A 20,097-nucleotide genomic window follows, 5' to 3' on the forward strand; every position below is an offset into this window, starting at 1 on the left:
TTTTCCTTGCCAATTGCAGCCTTAGCTAGTTTACAGACATTATGATCAAAACATTAAATAAACTTGTCTAGTCTAATGGTACCTTACAGTAAATTACTTTCTGACATGAACTGCATTTAACTCCATCAGAGTTTTCAGCAAAACCACAACAGCAAGAATGACAAACTGCTAAGTGATAGTGTACACGTGGCATAAAGGCAACAGCTCGTTCTGCGACAATCACCTCTCCTGCCTTGATGTTTCTGCACAACCCGCAACACCAATAAGATGCAAATTCATAAGCAATAAAAAAGACTAAAAGTCTGTCCCTAGCAATAGAGGCCCATGTCATCGATGTGGTTATCAGTCTTTAGATACCAGATTTTAATGCAAGAAAATATGTACGGGAATAGCATCCCACCAAGAATTATATCATTTCAATACTAAATGAAGCAGCTATGGAAGAATTCATCAGAATTAAAAAGTGGTTGACATATAAAAACAATATGAGCCATAAGAGTTAGATCATCTAGCCATGCAAAACATACATAATCGTCCAAAAATCATTTCACATGAATACAATATAAGCATAGCTACACTATCTAGTGTTACCTTAGGTAAACCATCTAGTTTCAAAAAACAAAGATTTCAACAGTTAACGTACTCTTGCCACTAGTTACCCAAATTAACTTACTCAAACAAACAAGTTAGTCACTCTAATCTCGACCACATATACTGAAGATAATAAAATGAAAAAGATTTAAATTTGTAGTTTTTTCCTTTGCAGAGACAGTTTGGATTTTTCAATTTTTGTTTAGATTTAAGATGAGAAAGACATTGCTGATATTTTAATTTTGCTTTTCTGCATTTCCCTTTATGTTGCTATGTACTGTTTAATTTTATTTTTTGATAGGTTAATAAAATACTTTTATTTGTATACCTTTGAATTGTGTTAAAAAAATTGCCGTTCTGATTTTAGAACTTGCACTAAATGTTTTGTTCTTTTTTTCAAAACTGGGCACTTTAAATGGGACTAATATTTTTTAAAATTGGTACTTCAGTATATCTAGTTGTTTTTTGTCTATATTGTTGCAATAATGCAGCACCAACATAAGAAGTTACTCAAGTAACAATAACGAGAATTTGACATATGGAGAAAATAGGTACTGCAAATGAAGAGGTGGGAGGAAAAAGGGGAGAAGCTAACAAACTGAAAACTCGGCTACATGTGTTTTGGAGTTTGACAGGCCTTTCTGAAGAGCACACGATTACACTGGGGGGGGGCGGGTGAATCAATATAATAACAACTTTGCCAATTCAAAACTTTTTATCCAAATAATTGCTTTAATAACTTTAAATGCTGAAATTAATAATTATGCACATGAATGCAATAACACAATGACATACGTGGAAACCCAATGTGGGAGAAAACCACGGCAAAATAATTGTTTTTATATAAACTTGTTCTTTTACAAAGATTTGTAGGCTACGACCTACTAGAGGCTCCAGCCCCTATGTTTACGAGCACTGACTCACTGGAAGCTCCATCTCCCACACTTCGCACACACTGACCTACTGGAAGCACCACCCCCCACTGCTGTCTTCATGAGCACCAACCCACTGCACACAAAATGTTTTTCCACCTTGTCAATGTTGCTTGCTCAACTGATGGTGGATACTTTGTAACTCTCTTCTCTGAAACTTCTATATTTCTTTCACCAATTTGAAAACACAATCTTCTTATAGTCTTCACAACTTTGTAGTATTCTTCCACAATATTCTTTTAGTTTGATTACAAAATTCTTTTCTCATATATTTCTCACACTTCCTTGAATTGATATATATCAGATAATAAATCTGTATATATATTCAGCCCTTCTTTACACTTACATATATTTCTGATTAGCTCTGATCCACATTATCTATTCTGCATACTCTTCCTTATCTTTCACTCATTTCCTTCTATTCTTTTTGCTAACTCTCTCCCTTTTTTAATCACTCACATACTCTTATACCCCACACCTCTTTATATATTTTTTTTAATCTCATGCTCAACAAGACTCTTTTCCTCCACACTCTGCTTTGATATGCTTGCTCTACTTTCTTCACATCATTACCTTCCAATTTTGTAAATAACGTATTTTATTTTTTATATTCTTTAATCAATGATTCATAAGTATGTTCATTAAATGGTCACAAATCTTTCTTTATACCCAATGGCTCTTCATAAGTCATTTTTCATAACTGCGGAATATTATTAGATATAATAATAATAAGCCCTTTTGTTTTTTTTTATTTTAACAAAACATTTTAATCTGCCGATTAAATATGATATCATGGCATAGCAACTTATATTTGTAGCTTATTGCTGCATTCTTATACCATTTTTATTATCGCTGCTTCATATCTTGACATTACTATTTGAAAGATTTTTCGTAGATCCATTCGCTTCGTAGGCACTCTAACACTCTTCTTGTAGTTTCTTTCCACACTGCCCATACTTAGGCATCTTACATGTAATCGATCTGGCTCCCTCCAGCTTGTATTTAATCGTTCTTTGATAGATATTGATGAGTTTATCCTTATCATATGCCGTTACTTATAATTTATGATTTTGTTTTAAACAAACACATCCGACTCTATCCATCACTTGAATGAGTTACTATTGTTTAGTTCAAATGCTGTTATTAATGTTTCACCCCAGATCTCAATACTTGATGTCGATATAATTGAAGATACTTCAGCTTTCTTCGTTGCAATTGAAATGTAATTGCTATTTGAACGCCTGGTGTATTCCTCTTATGTGGCTAACCTTGAATGATGTTGTTGTGTCAAATTAGAAATCGCGATATTCTTCTAATTTAAGTTGTTGAACTGCTGCATATACATCCAAGTCACCGAATATGTTTTAATCTACTTCATATGCTGTTGGGTGGACTCCTTATATATTTTTTGACACCCTTCTTTGTCTTATTTTATTGGGCCGCATCATCTTCCATAAACCATCTGCAAACTTCCATAGCATTGTAATCACGCTCATATTCAGGCCATAGATGATATTGATGTCTCCTACATCAATGCTTGACTCCTCAATGTCTTGGTTTGTGGACCTTTCATTTCTGAAGATGCTGCATACTAAGGACCCTTCATTGTTGTTTCATATATTTATTGATCATTGTCTTTTGTTCATAATAGCTATGCTCTTTACGTATCAAACTATCGATGTCTTATGTTCATACTTGCTATGCATATGGCATCACTACATCATTTATAGCTTTTTTGTTACATCCCAATTTTCGACCCAATTTAAAATGTTCGTATAGCCGTTGAGGTTCACATAAAGTCAATTGACAATTAAATTTGTTACAATCCTGTGAAATGGAAGATGGTTAGTCGTTATAATTTCATATGAAGATAACATACTAGATGATTATTTATCATGAATTAATGGAACTGAAAAGGCGGTTAGCCATTATGATTATTTATGATTCATAACTTGTTATGATAATCTGATTTAACTGTGGACAATTTCCTTGTAGGAAGCATGTCAAAGGGGTGGAAGCATTGTCAAAAAGAAATTGGGCACAAGAGCATCACCATCACTGGGCAAAAGGGTATGAATCTTGAATCACCATAGTTGAGGACCTAGCGACTTCATAACAAGTTACACACATTAGACATGCATGAGCTATTAAATAAACATTAAAAACATTAATGATTTAACTTAATTAAAGTACACACCTTTATTGGATTATGGCTGACTTTTCCACCACATCATTATAATACATATTTATGTGCGTACACATAGATATAAATTAAAGGTGACAGCATAATATTATTTTTATACAAGATTTTATCTATTTAATACGAACAATTAATGCACGTACACGAAGATAAAATAAATCTTTAAAGATGAAACATGTATTTAGATATACATATTTTAAAAGTACAACCTTGGATAGACATTTAATATGTGCCATCTTAATAGAATATATTTACGTACAAGTAAATAAATATGTTTATATTATTCTTTTCATTTGTAACCTTTCAAATTCTTTTCCATATTTATTTATTTATTCAATTTCTTGCTAGAAACCGAAATACACATTTGACATATTGGCATTCAAGAAGCCAAGTCTTTTCTTGAAAAGTTATGGCTTCTTGGAAGCTTGAGAGATTATCGAATGCCTTTACATATATTTGGAGACCGAGAGAAGCCGAAGACATGATTATCATTTTTTCCTTTCACACGATTTACTTCAGCTCCTTCTCTACGTTTTTCCATGAACAACCTTTGCTGAAAGTCATATTTCATATCTGCTCTAAGAATTGCATTCGGATTGCTCACGGATTAGGAACCGGCTGCTAGAATTAAGCCAAGGCTCATGTCTTCTTTTATATACCAGCCGGAAGAGCAGAGAAATGGGACTTCTACATTGTTACTTCCGCTTCCCTCCTTTTATCTCATTATTCTTATTGCTGCATTTGGCTGGAGGATAACCAAGTCATCGTCTTATCTGATATAAGCTCTACGTTGGATACATAACTCAAAGGAGCCGACTGTACAAAAATCAAACTGAACTCATACTTTCGTGCTCAGGTTACGTGGTATGTGTTTCCCTTTCGTATTGTTTAAATTATGCATTCGAAATTGCAGATGTAAGAAATTAATCGATGTTTCACTATTGACTGCATATCGACTTGCATATTTGATGAATCATTTTCTCCCTCAGTTAAGTCTGAGTTAAATGTAATTTTATGCCAAGATGTCTCTTGTTTTTAGTCGGATTGCATTATCAATATGTTGATTTGTAAGTTCTTGTGTCATAGGAATTGTATTATGACAGTATGGAACCATATTATTCTTTCACAAGCTGAAGCTCAGTGAAGGAGTTGAATTACTCTGAGATTTACCACCTAGGACTCACCCGGCTGTATGGCCAAGGAAGAGGTGAAGAGGTGGGAAAGAGAAATCTGCAATAACATAAAACAGAATTAGATGTGACATAACAATGTATATTATTTTTAAAAGGAATCATTTAAAAGCTCATGCATTTCCAATTCATTATCTGTTGTCAAGTCAAGTGGTGTGATTAAATACCAAAATGCTCAGTGGCTAACAAGGTGTTCCATGTCTATTTCAGATAGGAAGGGCCTTTCTAGTTAAAGAAAGTGTGGGGATAAGTTTAAGATCCATGGTTGGGAGGTTAAGCCCCTGACAATGTTTCCCCTCTCCATGAGATGTTAAGACGTGCATCAGATAAAGTTGAGCATTCAAACATTTATTGGTAACAAGTCTTTTTACTTTTATGATATTTATACAAGTAGAGGATATGATGGATTAATTTATATCATCGTTTCAGATATTTTCCTTTATTGAAAGCAATCGTTCTTGTCAATGTAATTGGTAACCAGTTAGATCGGTTGACCTTCCAACTGAATATGGAATATATTTATAGGATTATTATTTTAGTCTTTCATTTATAAGAATAATGATTATGAGCATATCTTCTAATCTTATGTTATTACCACAGTTAGCAATAGGAAGAAAAGGAATGAAACAAAGGTATCTGCCACCCCCAAATGATACAGTGGTATTTGATGCCCTAAATGATACAGTGGTATCTGATGCCCCAAATGATACAGTGGCATATGATGCCCTAAATGATCCAATGGTAATTGATGCCCTAATTAACACGGTGGTATGTGATGCCCTAAATGATCCAATGATAATAGATGCCCTAATTAACACAACGGTATGTGATGCCCTAAATGATCCAATGATAATAGATGCCCTAATTGATATAGTGGTATTTGATGATAATCGTCATTTGATTTTGATATAGCGGTATTGGATGGTAATCGTCATTTGATCCTAAGTGGTATTTATGGACTAACCTGGGTGTTTGTAAAAGCATCCCTAGATTGATTTCGGTTTCAGAATCCATGGTATGTAGATTTTAATTTCCAAAGTAAATTCGTTGATGATGTTTTCGATTGTTAGTTATGAAATTTCCGTTTAACTGATTGTAACCGTTAATCTCATTCACTTGAACATAACTGATATAATTGTCTTCTTATGAAAATGAAGTAAAGTTGTATTTCTTTAATATGTTAGTTGTTAGTTAACACCCGGGAAAAAGTGGATGTTACATTTACTATGTATATGGCATATGCTAATTGTTGTTTTCCAAATCCCTTGCACATACTAAAATTAGTCTTTGTAGTATATCACCATCATATCCATTTCTATTTCATCATATGTTCAAATTTACTATATTTCTTTTTCATTATCTTTTAATGACCAGCATAGGGATTATGTTGTGGCTTTTACCACCTTAATTTTTACATTAGAGACATCTCTACTCCTTCACTCAACCTCATTATCCAATGCAGACGTACTCTTCAATTGTCTTCTAACTGTGCATCACTCTTCTAATTGCATATCTTCCATTTCCTATGACATTGATGACAACTTCCATCAATCTCACGCATTCCTTTGACATCAATGACAATACTTCCATCACTCTCAAGATGTTGACCAAATATGCCAAGCAGCCTGCAACTAGAGGACTCCTTTGCAACAGCTCACCACCACCATCAATGTGAAAAAAACCAAATAATTGGAGGTGTAATATTTTCCCCTTGAGGAAAAGTGGGGCACTATAAGAGTCAACACACATGTTCTACACATACTGTGCAAAGAAATCAGGATTTGTGCAGCTCAAATTTGAGAGGAAGGTACCTGTTGAAGATAGCTTCAAGAGGCTTACATATGTTTCAACTAATACAATGCATTGCTTAGAAGACATTAATTAATTTAATAATAATAATTGAATAATTAATTAAATTTATTATTTCAGTATTTCAGTATTAGTTATTTATCTTACATATAAAGAAAACCCATTAATTATTATATTAATCAAAATAATATCATCTAATTAGTTAATGTGTATTCTCCATTAACTAACCAATACCAAGGTAATTTAGTTGTGTATTATGACAAGTATGGGTCATATCGGTCACCCCTTAGTTATCCTAGTCTCCCTTGTCCTTATTCAAAAAAAAAACACAACATATATTTATCATATTACAATACAATCAGCAGTCAATAAAGACAGCTCACTCTGCAGTTCCACGTGGATAGTACAGACAGTAGTAAAGATAATTTGTCCCTTCCAGAATTAGCATGCAACCTGACACACATATGTCCATTGGGATAAACCATTGCAATCACTAAAATATAAGTAGTGTTGTATTTTTATTTAAACTCGTACAAATACAAAAAAAAATATTGAGTAAAATGAAAAACAAATATTTATATATATCAATATATAAATGTTAATATTGCCATTTGTCTGATAAAAAAATTAACATGGTATCAGAGCAGGTTTAAAAGATCATAATCAGACATATATCCTGTGCAATTTAAATATTTGATCTCATCTCCTCTTCAAATTCTCTACTGTCAAGATGGTGAATGGATTAAAAGTTGAGGATAGATTAGAAGATGCCTCAAAGTTCATAGCTTGGAAGTTTAGAATAATACTACGCTTAGAAAAAAATGACTTGGATAGCTTCCTACAAGAAAAAACAGTTCGCCCACAAATGAATCAAAATTATCGCAGTTGATGAGAAATAGCACTAAAGCAAAGAGGATTGTAGAATCTGGAAAAGATCACATTGTGCCAATCATTGCAAATCTTAAGACTGCTAGAGAGATGTTTATGAAATTAGAGACATGTATGAATTAACAATACAAGCAGAACACTTGCATTGAAACAAAAATTACATCATATCAAAATGGTTAACAGGGAATCAATAATTTCTAATCTTATGAAAATCTCAGAACTAAGAGACCAGCTCCCATTGGCCATCTTGTTGGTTGCAAAGAATTGCAAAGAATTGTCAATGATAGCCCTAAATGAACTTCCCAACTCTTGGGAATCTTTTGTTCAAGGTGCAAGATCAAAATTTCCTAAGTTTGATTGATTACAAGCAGATTGCATGCAAGAGGAATCCAGAGTGATTACAAAGGGAACCAACAAAGGCTCTACAAATGAAGAAAATCATGCACTAACATTGCACACGCATTATGAAAGGTGGCATTCATAGATATAGGAGTTACTTTGTAACTACTCTCACATCTCTATTTCAGAGATGATTCTCTTCTCAATCTTCATTTTTTGATATCATTTTAATGAGCTTCTTGCTCTCCTCTCTCTCTCTTTTTCTCTTATAGGCTTTGCCTCATTCATAATACATAAGGGGTTTTTCTTTGTTTTTCCCCTTTCAAAAGCTCTTGTGTCTCCTCTTCAAGCTTTGGGTGGTTTCTCTCAAATTGTTCTCTACTTTGGTAACATTAGTTCAATCAACATGCTTGGATTTCATTTTCATTTTCTTGCTCTTGTATTTCCTTTGAAAAGCATACTCAAGACTTGAACCAAAAATTATAAGTATCCCATTTAGGGAATACTATGATGTTAGGGCAAGAAACATGCCTATGAGGGAAAGGGGTCAAACAAATAAAGGCATGCCCCAAAGAGTCGGTAACATGATCCTTCCTAATTTTGATGGATCGAGAAACATCACAAATTTCTAGGTCCGAAAATTGAACTACATCTCCCTTAGACCCATGAAAGAAGAAGATGTTATTAAATTTGCTATATTGCATTTAAAAGTATTGCATGGTCTTATTACACAAGGGCACCAAAATGTTACAACCTACAATGAATTTACAAAAAAGCTAATAGACTGAACCCCAAAAGGCATTTTAATGAACTAACACAATTTAAACAAGGATCAGTGGAAGATGTAGCCAAATTTCAAATAATCTTCGTCGTGGTACTGGGGATCACTTAGAAAACATTGACATAAATATTGAGGGGCATCATGGTCTTATTACACAAGTGCCCCAAAATGTTACAACCTATGATGAATTTACACAAAAGCTAATTGAACGATTAATTAAAAGCACCCTAGAAGGCACTTTAAAGAACTAACACAATTATAGATTACAAAGAAAAGATTGACATATTTATAGAGGGGCAAAATCAATTTGTGGCCTAGTAGATGCCTTGACCATTTATTGCTTCAAGATGCAATGAAAAAGCTTTTAAGTTAGAAACCACAACAACAGAAAGGGGCAATGCAAGAGGTATATGCTCAAGAACAACTACCCATCATCCCATAAAAGAAACTGGCAACCAAGAATACTACATCCTTGATCACAACATGCAAAAAAGTTTTGAAATGATCTTTGAAAGAATGGATTATGTTTCCTTGTTAAGGAAAAATGAGTAACAAGAGATAAGTGTACAAAAAGAGCACAAGCACACAACTTTGAGGTGATGTTGGAACACTGGCCATGTTAAAGGTTGTAGCTGCGATACAGATCCTTATCTCTGGACGTTATTACCATTATGGTCACCTTCAGTTGAAAAGGACATTTATGACAAATAGTAGTATTAAATATAAGGACGTGTCATTCAACATGTGTTAAGGCATTGAAATAGGAAGAGTTGTATTTGAAAATAAAGAGCTATGTTTTGGAAATTGAAGAGACCTTCAATTAGAATGTGAAGAGTCTCTCTTTATGTTATATATTTTGCATCAAGCGGAAGGCATTGTACACTTAACATTTCCTTATTAATAAAGTGATCTTTTGTTGTGTGACTAGGTTTTTCCTAGGATATTTTTCTATGTCACTTGCATCTATTTTGGTTGTTCCTATCGTTGTTCATCTTTATTTTCTTTGCTCAAATCTTAACATGGTATCAGAGCCAGTTTCCTTCTATGTACAGTAACTGTCAAGGAAGGAGCGTTCTCATTTCTTGTATTGTGTACTAATGTGCGATCTTTCCTATAAGAGGTTCTAGAATTGGTTTGATAGTTGCTATCATTTGGGAAGGATCTTTGGAGGAATATTGTACCTTGGATAATCGAGTATCAAGCAAGGTATCTCTATCTGTTGAAGGATTTTCATCGTAACCTCATCAGATAAAATGGAGATTATGTATGGCTTTGTTTTAACGTAGACCAAGTTGGCTCTATTTTTGTAATGTCCCCATTTTTAAGATTGATTTTAATAAATAATATTAAAGATAATAATAAATAAATGAATGAGCAAATATTAAAAATATTATTTATCATTATAATATATCAAATTGATATAATATAATATTATAACAATTGATATAGTAGTAATATTGTTGTCTATCAATATTGATACTCAAATAATAATAAAAAGATATGTAAATTGTATAAAGAAAGACAAACATTACATATCAAAATCAAGACATATAATAATCTACTAATATAATATATTATTTAACACTAAAATAGATATCACAATATAATTAATAAATTATATAAATAGTTAGTATAAACAAATTCATATGGATATGATAAGATAATAATGAAATAACTAATGTTCACATTCTAATCAAAATATAATATACTCTTAACCAAACAAATGTTATGAAGTATTATAAATCACGTGACATACCTCTCGATATGCACCCAATCGCTTTACTATTTCAGTATATAAATTATTAAAAGAGATCGAAATTGGGAAAAAGAAGAGGGGATTACTAATCAAAAAATTATGTAAGTGGTAGAAGAAGGAATAGATGAGAACTTACAGAACCAAAGAGGACATTCAATCAGAAATTAAAAGGGATCACTTAGTATGGAAGTTGATAGTGAATAGAAGAAATACAATCAAGGACAAAAGGATTCTCAATCAGCAATGAGTCTTCCATGTCAGCTAGTCTAAGAAGGGAACGGAAGAAAACTAGCATACAAGGAGGAATATAGGATCGAATTTAAAGAAAGACAAACAAGAAAGAGATAGTGTATACACCAGATGCAGCAAAAGATGAGATTTTATAAAGCAAAGACGAACAAGAGAAAAGGGGTATTAGAACCAGCTACGATAAATAAATAGGAAGAAACATAGAACACACATGATTAAAACACATATCATAGGAGTCTACTTTCAGCGCGAAACATCCAATGGGAAAACATTGTTCCAAATGATTTGATGAGCTGCCCTCAAGTAAAGAGGATCATAATTATTCTGATTTTATCAAATGCATGAGAAAGAGATAGAGAGCTCTAATACAGGTTGAAGTTAAATGTTATTGCTGCCACAAGCTCAAGGAGTCTATATGAATGGAGCAGAAGATAAGTAACTGGCAGTGAAGAACAAAAAGCTAATACAACCACATCAGCCATCGATTGTACATGGAGAATATATGTCATCAAACAAAGATCACCATATGAAAGAGAAAAGAATAATATCGAAGGACCTCAATCACCATCATTGCCCAATCGGTTATATTCAAATGCATATGTCAGTGTCTAAAATCTATTAGAAATACCATGGATATTGAAGGCAAAAATAGGTCCTTAGTATGAAGTTACAACAGTGGAATCTTCTTATGGGTTTAAGACATAACTGCACCAGTATTATAGCAATATAAGTAGATTAAAATCTTTTGACTATACTCATGGGTCAGGGGGTGTTGTGCCATTAAGCTTGAACAAGGACAACCTCCAAGTTGGACTGATAAATGGAGGGGTTTTTACTCCTACCATACTCATGGACCAAGGGAGTCAAGCACCCCTGGGCTTTAGGGTCTTGTCAAGTATGCTACCCCAATGGAAGGAACCTGCATGTTCATGGGTCCACATTGTGAGTGTGCTTGGACTTATGTGTCTTATCAAGTATGACACCTCGAGATGGATGGGTGATCCACTCAAGCTCTCGCAATACAAAGACAATTGTCCTTGAGATTCCTATTATGACTGACAATCAAAATAGGCTTTCTCAAAAGGATATCCATGTAGTATTAAATACTAGTTGGATTTTGTGGATTTAAATATTATTATGGATTATTAATATTTATTGTACTAATATAGGTTTTGAGTGACTAATAATGTGTGTAGGTTCTAAACTAGAACCAATGAGGGTTTTAAAGTTGGCAATTTATTACGAGTTTACGTTACTAAGAATAATGCATTCCTAATCTTCAGTAGACTTTGTTGTTTCAAGACTAAATTTAGGTAAATCCCAAAAGGGAGCATTATAGTCTCTTACACATATGTCCATGTTTCACATACATTCGAATAAATCAAAACTAGTTAGGCCTTTGCAACAACAAAGTTTTTCAAAATCAGGTTTCTTTGATTTGCTAGAGTACACAACAGTTAAATTTGGTTTTTTTTCAATGCTAAGGTTTGTATTTTGTATCGAACAGCATTAGGAAGATCTGGTGGAAGCCAAAAATTCAGCAGTAGGGAGGCCACTTGGAAGTATGTATACCAAATCTGACCTTGGGATGGTCATTGAAGTTGAGTGGAGGCATCAAAGTTCTTAAATGCCACCTTCATGGATTTCGAACAGCAACATCAAAATATATCTAAAGTTTGTGCCAAATGTGCAGGAGATGAAAATGGACCTCACTTTGATAGAGCAAAAGATTTGAAAAAATTGCAGTCAGTTGCAGCCATTGTGAGAGCAATTAATCCCAACATAGAGTGGGAGACAGGCAAAAACAGAGACAAAGATAGTAGGCTATCACAGTGTACAGAATTGCAACACATCAAGTTTGTCAAGTTCCAACTAAATCTAACAAAATGGATTACTCTTTATTCGGAACATGCCAAGTTTGAAATCTTTACTTAAAGGTATGCATTGGAACAAAAGTGCGATAGCAAGCACGACTTGTGTGTGAGATTTTTTTGCTAGCAAGAAAACTGTAGTAGGAGAGTTCAACTAATGTAGGGCAAGGGTTCAAGGCACCTTGTCTACAGGACTTGAGTAGATTGCTGCTCCAAAAAATCAAAGGCAACTATATAGATAATTGTGGTAAAGCAAAACATATTTCGGAACCATAATTGATGTAGTTGCACTACATTATCAAATGGGAAGAAAAGTTGAAGGAATTGCACAATCGTCAACTTTCTAGTAACTTAATAGTTTAAATGGTCAAATGATATAGGAGGCTGCCCTAACACGCTCAAAACATATGCTCTTTTACACTATTCGAGAGTTACTCTACTCAAGATTCATAGCATTAACAAGAAAATTGCATAGAAATTGTAAAAATAGAGATACCTGATTTCTATTGCTTCAATATAATGAAACACAAATATTCAAAAATTACAATGCTTAGCTTCATGGACTTTACCAATTCAACAAGCTAGAACAGCTACTCAACTACTAAAAGAAGAAGGAGAATTCTGAACTTCCAATGATCGCTCCTTCAGGATGATCCATTCAACTCTAGAAGCCTAAACACTAGCTGAAGCCTCACTCTTATAGCATTCTTGTGCCTCTTTTAAATCCAACTCCCCCTCTTGATGAACAACAGATGGCTATCAAGAAATGCAGCACATAGCCAATAGATGACCATTTAACTTCCCCATGAAGGTGCCTAAAGAGGTGTCTTTTCAATTTTCCAAAGCGGGCACCTAAAGAGGTGTCTTTTCCCATTTTCTATGTAAGTATTCAATACATGTGAGTGCGTGACTCTCTTCCTCTTTCCCATTTCCATGCCACAATGATGATTCTCTTGAGTTTGCATTATAAATGATAGGAAAATGTGTCCTTCAATTGCCTTTACAGATAGCCCACAAATATTAAATCTTTTAAACCCCATACGTCGTCTTGGACACTTTCCTAAGTGCATTGAGACATATGATAGCTTGCATTTAACCCTATTGAAAATACCAAACATAACCAAATTAAATAAGTATTTTTGGTTGGTGAAAGATTGCTCTAACACCCCTCAGTGCTCCTGCATCAAATGTTGGAATGTGAAGTCATCATGAAGAACCACTAGCTTTGGTTGATTCATCATGAAGAACCACCTTCTTTGGTCAACTCATTGTGGATAACCTTCTTCTTTGGTTAAGTCTGAAATCGACCACAGCAAAGTGGTCCTACCGGAGGCAAAAAAAATGGACTTACGATAAATCGTAAGGTATAATGAGTCAACTTACTATAAAATAGTAAGTCATTTTGATGACTTGACAAAAATAGTAATGCCAACAAGTGGTGTGCATATAGTTGTAGTTGTGCTACTTCTACTCATCGAATTTAGTAAGTAGTCTCTAATTAGGACTTTGCAACTCAGATTTTATATGCAACTCGAAGTCATGATTGTTCATATATTTTGAACATTGTTGTAACTGAGAAAATTCTTGAGACATAATATTAAGAGATATTTGCCTGTGGTTTTTCATTGGTATAATTTTTCCAGGATTTTTCGCATAAAATTGTGTTATGCATTTTTGTTCTTCTCTGAAATTCTCTACACTTGTTAGTTTCATTACATCAAACACTTAGGGTAGGAAAATTTGGTGAGCTTGGTCTAACAAAATGGAGTTGAATGGTAAAGCCAACCTTCAACAAACCCCATAACTCTATCAGCTACATCCAATTGATTCTTCTTTCTCCTTTTCCAGCACCTAGACAAAACAAGCATCCTCCTCCTCTAACAACTCTGCTCTGCACTCATCTTCACTGTCAAATCAGCTCCAACATATCCTTTCTCTGCATTCCTTTTACTCAATGTGGAATTTATTACCATCATCTGACCTCCTGCTCCAAATGTAACTCTTGCTCTTCTCTAATCTTATGGGATCCAACCCACCATAGTTTGGAATTTGAACACTTCATCCAAAATGAATCCAAACTGAACTCTACAACATCATACAGATCTTTCTCTACATAACAATCGACTAACAAAACCCATTTGAACTATTTCATCTATATCCACTAACTCATCCATCTCAAAATGAAAAACATTTTTCTTAAATTCAATAACAAAATATTTTACCTTCTCATAACTCCTGCAACTTGAGCCTCGTTCTCCTCTTTCATGCCTGCAACAAGGCAAGCAAACATATCGTCTCTTTTCGCATGCAACCAATCGATTCCACTCTGTCTCTACTGCTACAATGTTCTCTTCTATTCCCAAATTCTTGAGCAAATCAACCTCATCGAAACATTCATAAAAATCAGATTCACCTTGTCACTTTCTGCTGAAACTTTTGTACCTACAATTAACTCATTGCATTCTCTTGCAATCTGCATTAGTAAATCATCTGTTTGTAATGTCCCCTATTTAAGTTGAAATTTAATAAATAAATAAATAAAATAATGGTAAATAAATATTATAAAAATATTTATCACTAATTAAATTATCGTCACTTCATTGAAATATAATTTAGTAATAACATATTTATAACATCAATAGATATAAAATATAAAATACATGAAACAATAGGGAGGAAGATTACATACTCATCCTAAGTACATAGCTATTTCATGGAAAGCTCTTATTTGATATATAATAAAATATTAATCAAAAGTATGGGTACCTCTATATATAGAAGGAAAACAAGGATTTGGTATATTGTCTTTACCCGTACATCATCATCTAAGATGGTAGACTTCGAGAAGCACACAAAATAAAGGTGACCGCCAACTACAAATATCGACTATGTCTGATAAACATATTGCTTTACCAATAACCATCATTTTGGTTGACGGACGCCGATCATTCCAAAAAAAAAAATCTCTCACAAGATTTAAATAAAGATATGAGGAATGTTGCTTGAATGAGTCAAAAAACATTCACTGACTGATACCGATTAGTGAAGATTTTTGTTACCATGCGATAATGAAACAACGCAATTTGAAAAGGCATATCATGACCAAACAATATATAATTGTCTGAGTACTTAACATATCAAATATTCTAAATCAGGACATACAGATGTATACAACCAGAGAATCTATTCAGTGAAATATTACAACTTATGCAATCCAGATTGGATCTACACTTGGCTTAACTGGTGGTATATAATTTAAGAATAGGAGGATCAATAAGAGAGAAGTTGCTGGAAAATAGAGGCACTTTAGGGAAAACATTAAAGGCAGTTATTGAAGTCCCTTAACTATATAAGATAACAACACAGTTAGTACAAGCCACCGATTATATTCAACAACAGCTGAGTTTATATTTCATTATTATCCTATCATAATAAAATATATATATTTGGCAATCTTGTAAGGAGAGACAAAGAGACAGTTGAATTATATACAGAGTATCTAATTAACCAGTGAGTAACATTGCTTTAGAGATATTATATCAAAAAAACCATTACGAGGAACAATACAAATAGTCTTTCTCAAGTGAGATCCAAAACGTAAATTGTGAATTGGAAAGCAAATCAAATAACATTTTTTCTTAAATTCAATAAGAAAATATTTTACCTTCTCATCACTCCTGCAACTTGAGCCTTGTTCTCTTCTTTCATGCCTGCAACAAGGCAAGCAAACATATTGTGTCTTTTTCCCTGCAACTAATCCATTCTACTCTGTCTCTACTGCTACAATGTTCTTTTCTATTCCCACATTCTTGAGCAAATCAACCTCATCGAAAAATTCATAAAAATCAGATTTACCTCGCCACTTTCTGCTGAAACTTTCGTACCTACAATTAACTCATTCCATTCTCTTGCAATCTGCATTAGTAAATCATCTGTTTCACTTTCATCTATGTCCTCTATGGGATTCTCTTTTTCTGCAACCTGATTATTCTCACATCCATCTTCGGAACAATATGCAGAAAAAATAAGTTTCACCTCAGTTTCATCTGCTATTGCAACTCCTTCACTTTCACTTACCATTTCACTCAAACACAATTCAGTTTAGTTTCAAACTCCTCAAAATCTGAAAATTCACTTTTCCTTATTGCTGCAACATACATTTCAGCTTCCTCTAGCCGTACATTCAATTCAGAATCTCAGATCATTCACATGCAGATCACAATCGCCAATAACTCACAATATGCAAGTTTTACCTCTTCATTTACTACTGCAACTTTCTTGTCCTCTTCTTTTATGTCCTCCATTGCACCAAACTCTTTTGTTGCTACTGCAAGCTCTTTTTTCTCATTCTCCATTTCTTCCATCAGATATGCCTCAGCTTCAAATTCATCAACTCCATATTCATCCTCATCTTCTCCAGTGCTACATACATGACAAATTCTTGCATCTTCTCTCCTTAACACAAATCAGTTTTAGTTTCAATCCCCTTTTCCTTATTGCTGCAACGTGCATTTCAGATTCCTCAAGTCCATACATTACATTCAGATCATTCACATGCAAATCACAATCACCAACCCACAAAATGCATGTTTTACCTCTTTATTTACTGCTGCAACTTCACTGTCCTCTTATTTTACGCCCTCCAACTCTTTTGTTGTTGCTGCAGTCTCTTTTCCCTCATTCTCCATGTCTTCCATCAAACATGCCTCAGCTTCAAGCTCATCAATCTTTCATATCCATCCTCTTCTTCTTCAGTGCAACATGCCTGACACTTTGTTGCATCCTCTCTCCTCCTCACAATCAAATCATCATTAAACATAATCAAAATTACCATCAACTATTTTCTAATAAAGGGTTTTTCTTCTTTCCAACTCTACTTCTATTTCTTTCACCTGCTGCTGCAACTTTGTCGTTCCTTCTCTTATTTCATTTCTTACTCTTTCTGAGCTTTTCTTAAGCATAGGAATCCTTGGAATCCATCCAATGACAAATGTGATTTCCTTCTTTCTCTTTTCCATCTTCCAAAAATCAAGAACATTCAACACAGATCTTCTTACCAAAACCCTCAGGTTCTTTTGTAAAGTTGGCTCACACTTGGCGATTCTGCTTAAACTCAAGAACCTCTGCTCAACAAATCCTCTAAGTTGCTCCTCTTGCAACTTGTACATAAATGCAAGCAAACTTACCCAACCCTCAAATCCAAGTGCAAACTGCATCATGCTCATGCTCTATATGCACACTTCAAAACCCTTGCTCTGATACCATGATGTAGGGGACTCACCTAACACACAAAATATATGCTCTTTTACACGATATAAGGTTTATTCCATCCAAGATTCATGCATAGCATAAAAAGGAAAATTGCATACAAACTGCAAGAATAGAGATAACTATAACACAAATATTAAGAAATTAAAATGCTTAGCCTCATGGGATTTACCAATCTAAAGTCGATGCTTTTCAAACATTGCCTTGGAAACTAAATCTCATTGTTTTTCTACGCACAAACAAATGTGGAAATCCAAACTCGCAGCAACTTCTAAATCCTTCTCCAATACCAATTGATATCTCTTACAGCCCTCCGCAATTGCATTACTCTCACTCGTGCAACAAATTTCTATAGCTTCCATGCCAAACCGTGAACCCACTTCAATGACACTTTATGCAGTCCAGCTCAAGGTGCATCAACCTAACAAACTCAAACATCCACAAAAGCCAAATGAAGTAACGATCAGATTAACTTGCATTATTAAGCAAAACAAAGCTGCTACAAACTGAGAGATAGATATAAATCTGCTTTGTTCTCTAGATGGACGAACTCTCTCTGATGACATAATAGATATGTAGGTAAAAGTCCACTGCTCTCTCGTTCCCATATTGCAAAAATATCTTGAGAATGGCCCAGCTATACCTCAAATACCATCGTTGCCTCTTTACAATACGATTATATGCAATTTAGTTATATTTTAAGCTAAAAGGACTATGTTTAGGACACGACCAAACCAGAAGCCCAATTTATTTAATAAAACCCTCTTGTGGAAGCCCATAAATAGATTTCTTTTATTTACCCTATATACCTACAATACAAATATCGAATGCTCGGATTCGACCTCGCAACATTGTAGGTAAGGCAAGCTTCCAGTTCATCTCAATTCATCCCAAGGAACGCCGATTTTAGTCCTTTCATTTCCAGAGACCTCGTTATAGCTTTTCCCAGCAGTTCAAGAAGGCATTTGCAATCGAAAACATAATCGTTGAAGATAACCAAAACTACGAAAAGATTTACAAGCTAAAAGCCCATCCTACGAATATTCCTACCAAAGCTCCGCCCAATTTCCTTAAGACCTACATGTACATCAGAAAACTGCAGAATTCAATTCCACTCGTGCACAAGTGTTTAGAATACCTCGAAGCAACGGCACAACGTCCTCGGCCGGGACGTTGTACGACTTTCCATGGAAAAGTTGTTTCCACCAGTTTCTGTGAAGGCAGTACTTTTTCTTGGTTACCTGTTTTCTTTTTCTTCTTCTTCTTCTTATTGACATTCAGGGAGTTTAAACGGCCCGAGGATTGATCCAACTGCGTTATTTTCCCGTCCACGGTTTCTTCATTTCCATGAGGTACGGTATGGTGATTGTGGATGGAGAGCTCCGATACCCTCTCCGACATCTCTTCTTTCGACGCAGACATTGAAAATGCAGTTTACGCCTCGCCTATTGACTCCAGGCTAAATGCAATCAGCACACCGTTCGGCTCGCCCTCGGCTAAATAGCCGAAAAATTGCACCTGACATGACGGTTTTTTTCGAATTTATTAATTAATTTAAAAGTGAGAGAATCATTTTAAAATTAATTAATTAATTTTAAAAACTGTATTTATTTGGTTGCATAGACGTTGTCGTTCAAGTGAACTATTGCTCTATATTTGTTGTTTATAGTGTTCTCTGTTAAAAATAAGCTTGAGATGCCCACCATTTGAGACATTAATGGATGAATGACAAATTTTAACAACGTCCACAAGGTTAAAGCAGCCTAAGGGACCACCTAGGAAAGCATACCACTCGAGAGGGTGGGAGGACCCTAAGTCTTTTAAAACTGCTTCTCTAGGTCCATTCTTCTACAATGAATGTTGATCATTAAATTTGTTGTCATGTCTAGTTGTGTTTCCTCAAAAATAGAATTTAAATTGTCGGTTGCTAGGATATCATCGTAACTGTAGCAGATGTCAATGTACGTTGGGCATTCCATGATAAAGTGTTGTTTTGTCTCCACCACTCCCATGTTGCAAAATAAACATATTCTTTCCTCCCATTCTTCCTTTAGTAGTGTCCACCTACTTATTTCACACCTCAAGTGATGAGAACCCGTTCTAAGTTAAGTTTTGAGCATTTTTGCTTCCCAATTGATATTTGCTCCTATGTATGATTTCTCCATGTGCTCCCTCTTTAGATTAAATTCTTTGATATAAAAATCTTTTTTGCATCCTTTTTGT

At 34.3% G+C, this 20,097-nt stretch overlaps 1 protein-coding gene across 4 annotated transcripts in view; it reads right to left on the minus strand.

Annotated features, from left to right (window-relative positions):
- The window catches only part of LOC149542082 (histone-lysine N-methyltransferase ASHR1-like), a 93,228-nt gene extending 73,874 nt beyond the window's left edge, over positions 1-19,354 (minus strand). Inside the window, exons 1-4 of one of the 4 annotated variants that reach the window (XM_089797132.1) lie at positions 18,684-19,344; positions 18,047-18,295; positions 16,271-17,887; positions 83-242 (exon numbers count right to left, since the gene is read on the minus strand). In XM_089797132.1, the coding sequence (XP_089653258.1) occupies positions 83-242; positions 16,271-16,338 (228 nt within the window). In that variant the 5' untranslated portion in view covers positions 16,339-17,887; positions 18,047-18,295; positions 18,684-19,344. Of the gene's footprint in view, positions 1-82; positions 243-16,270; positions 17,888-18,046; positions 18,296-18,683 lie in introns of all 4 variants that reach the window. The other 3 variants (XM_089797131.1, XM_089797130.1, XM_089797129.1) reach the window with 3 other exon arrangements.
- Positions 19,355-20,097: the final 743 nt, after the last annotated feature.

Source organism: Cupressus sempervirens, chromosome 8, assembly GCF_028749045.1.
Source record: "Cupressus sempervirens isolate cs-2001-9-10 chromosome 8, ASM2874904v1, whole genome shotgun sequence".
NCBI lineage: Eukaryota > Viridiplantae > Streptophyta > Pinopsida > Cupressales > Cupressaceae > Cupressus > Cupressus sempervirens.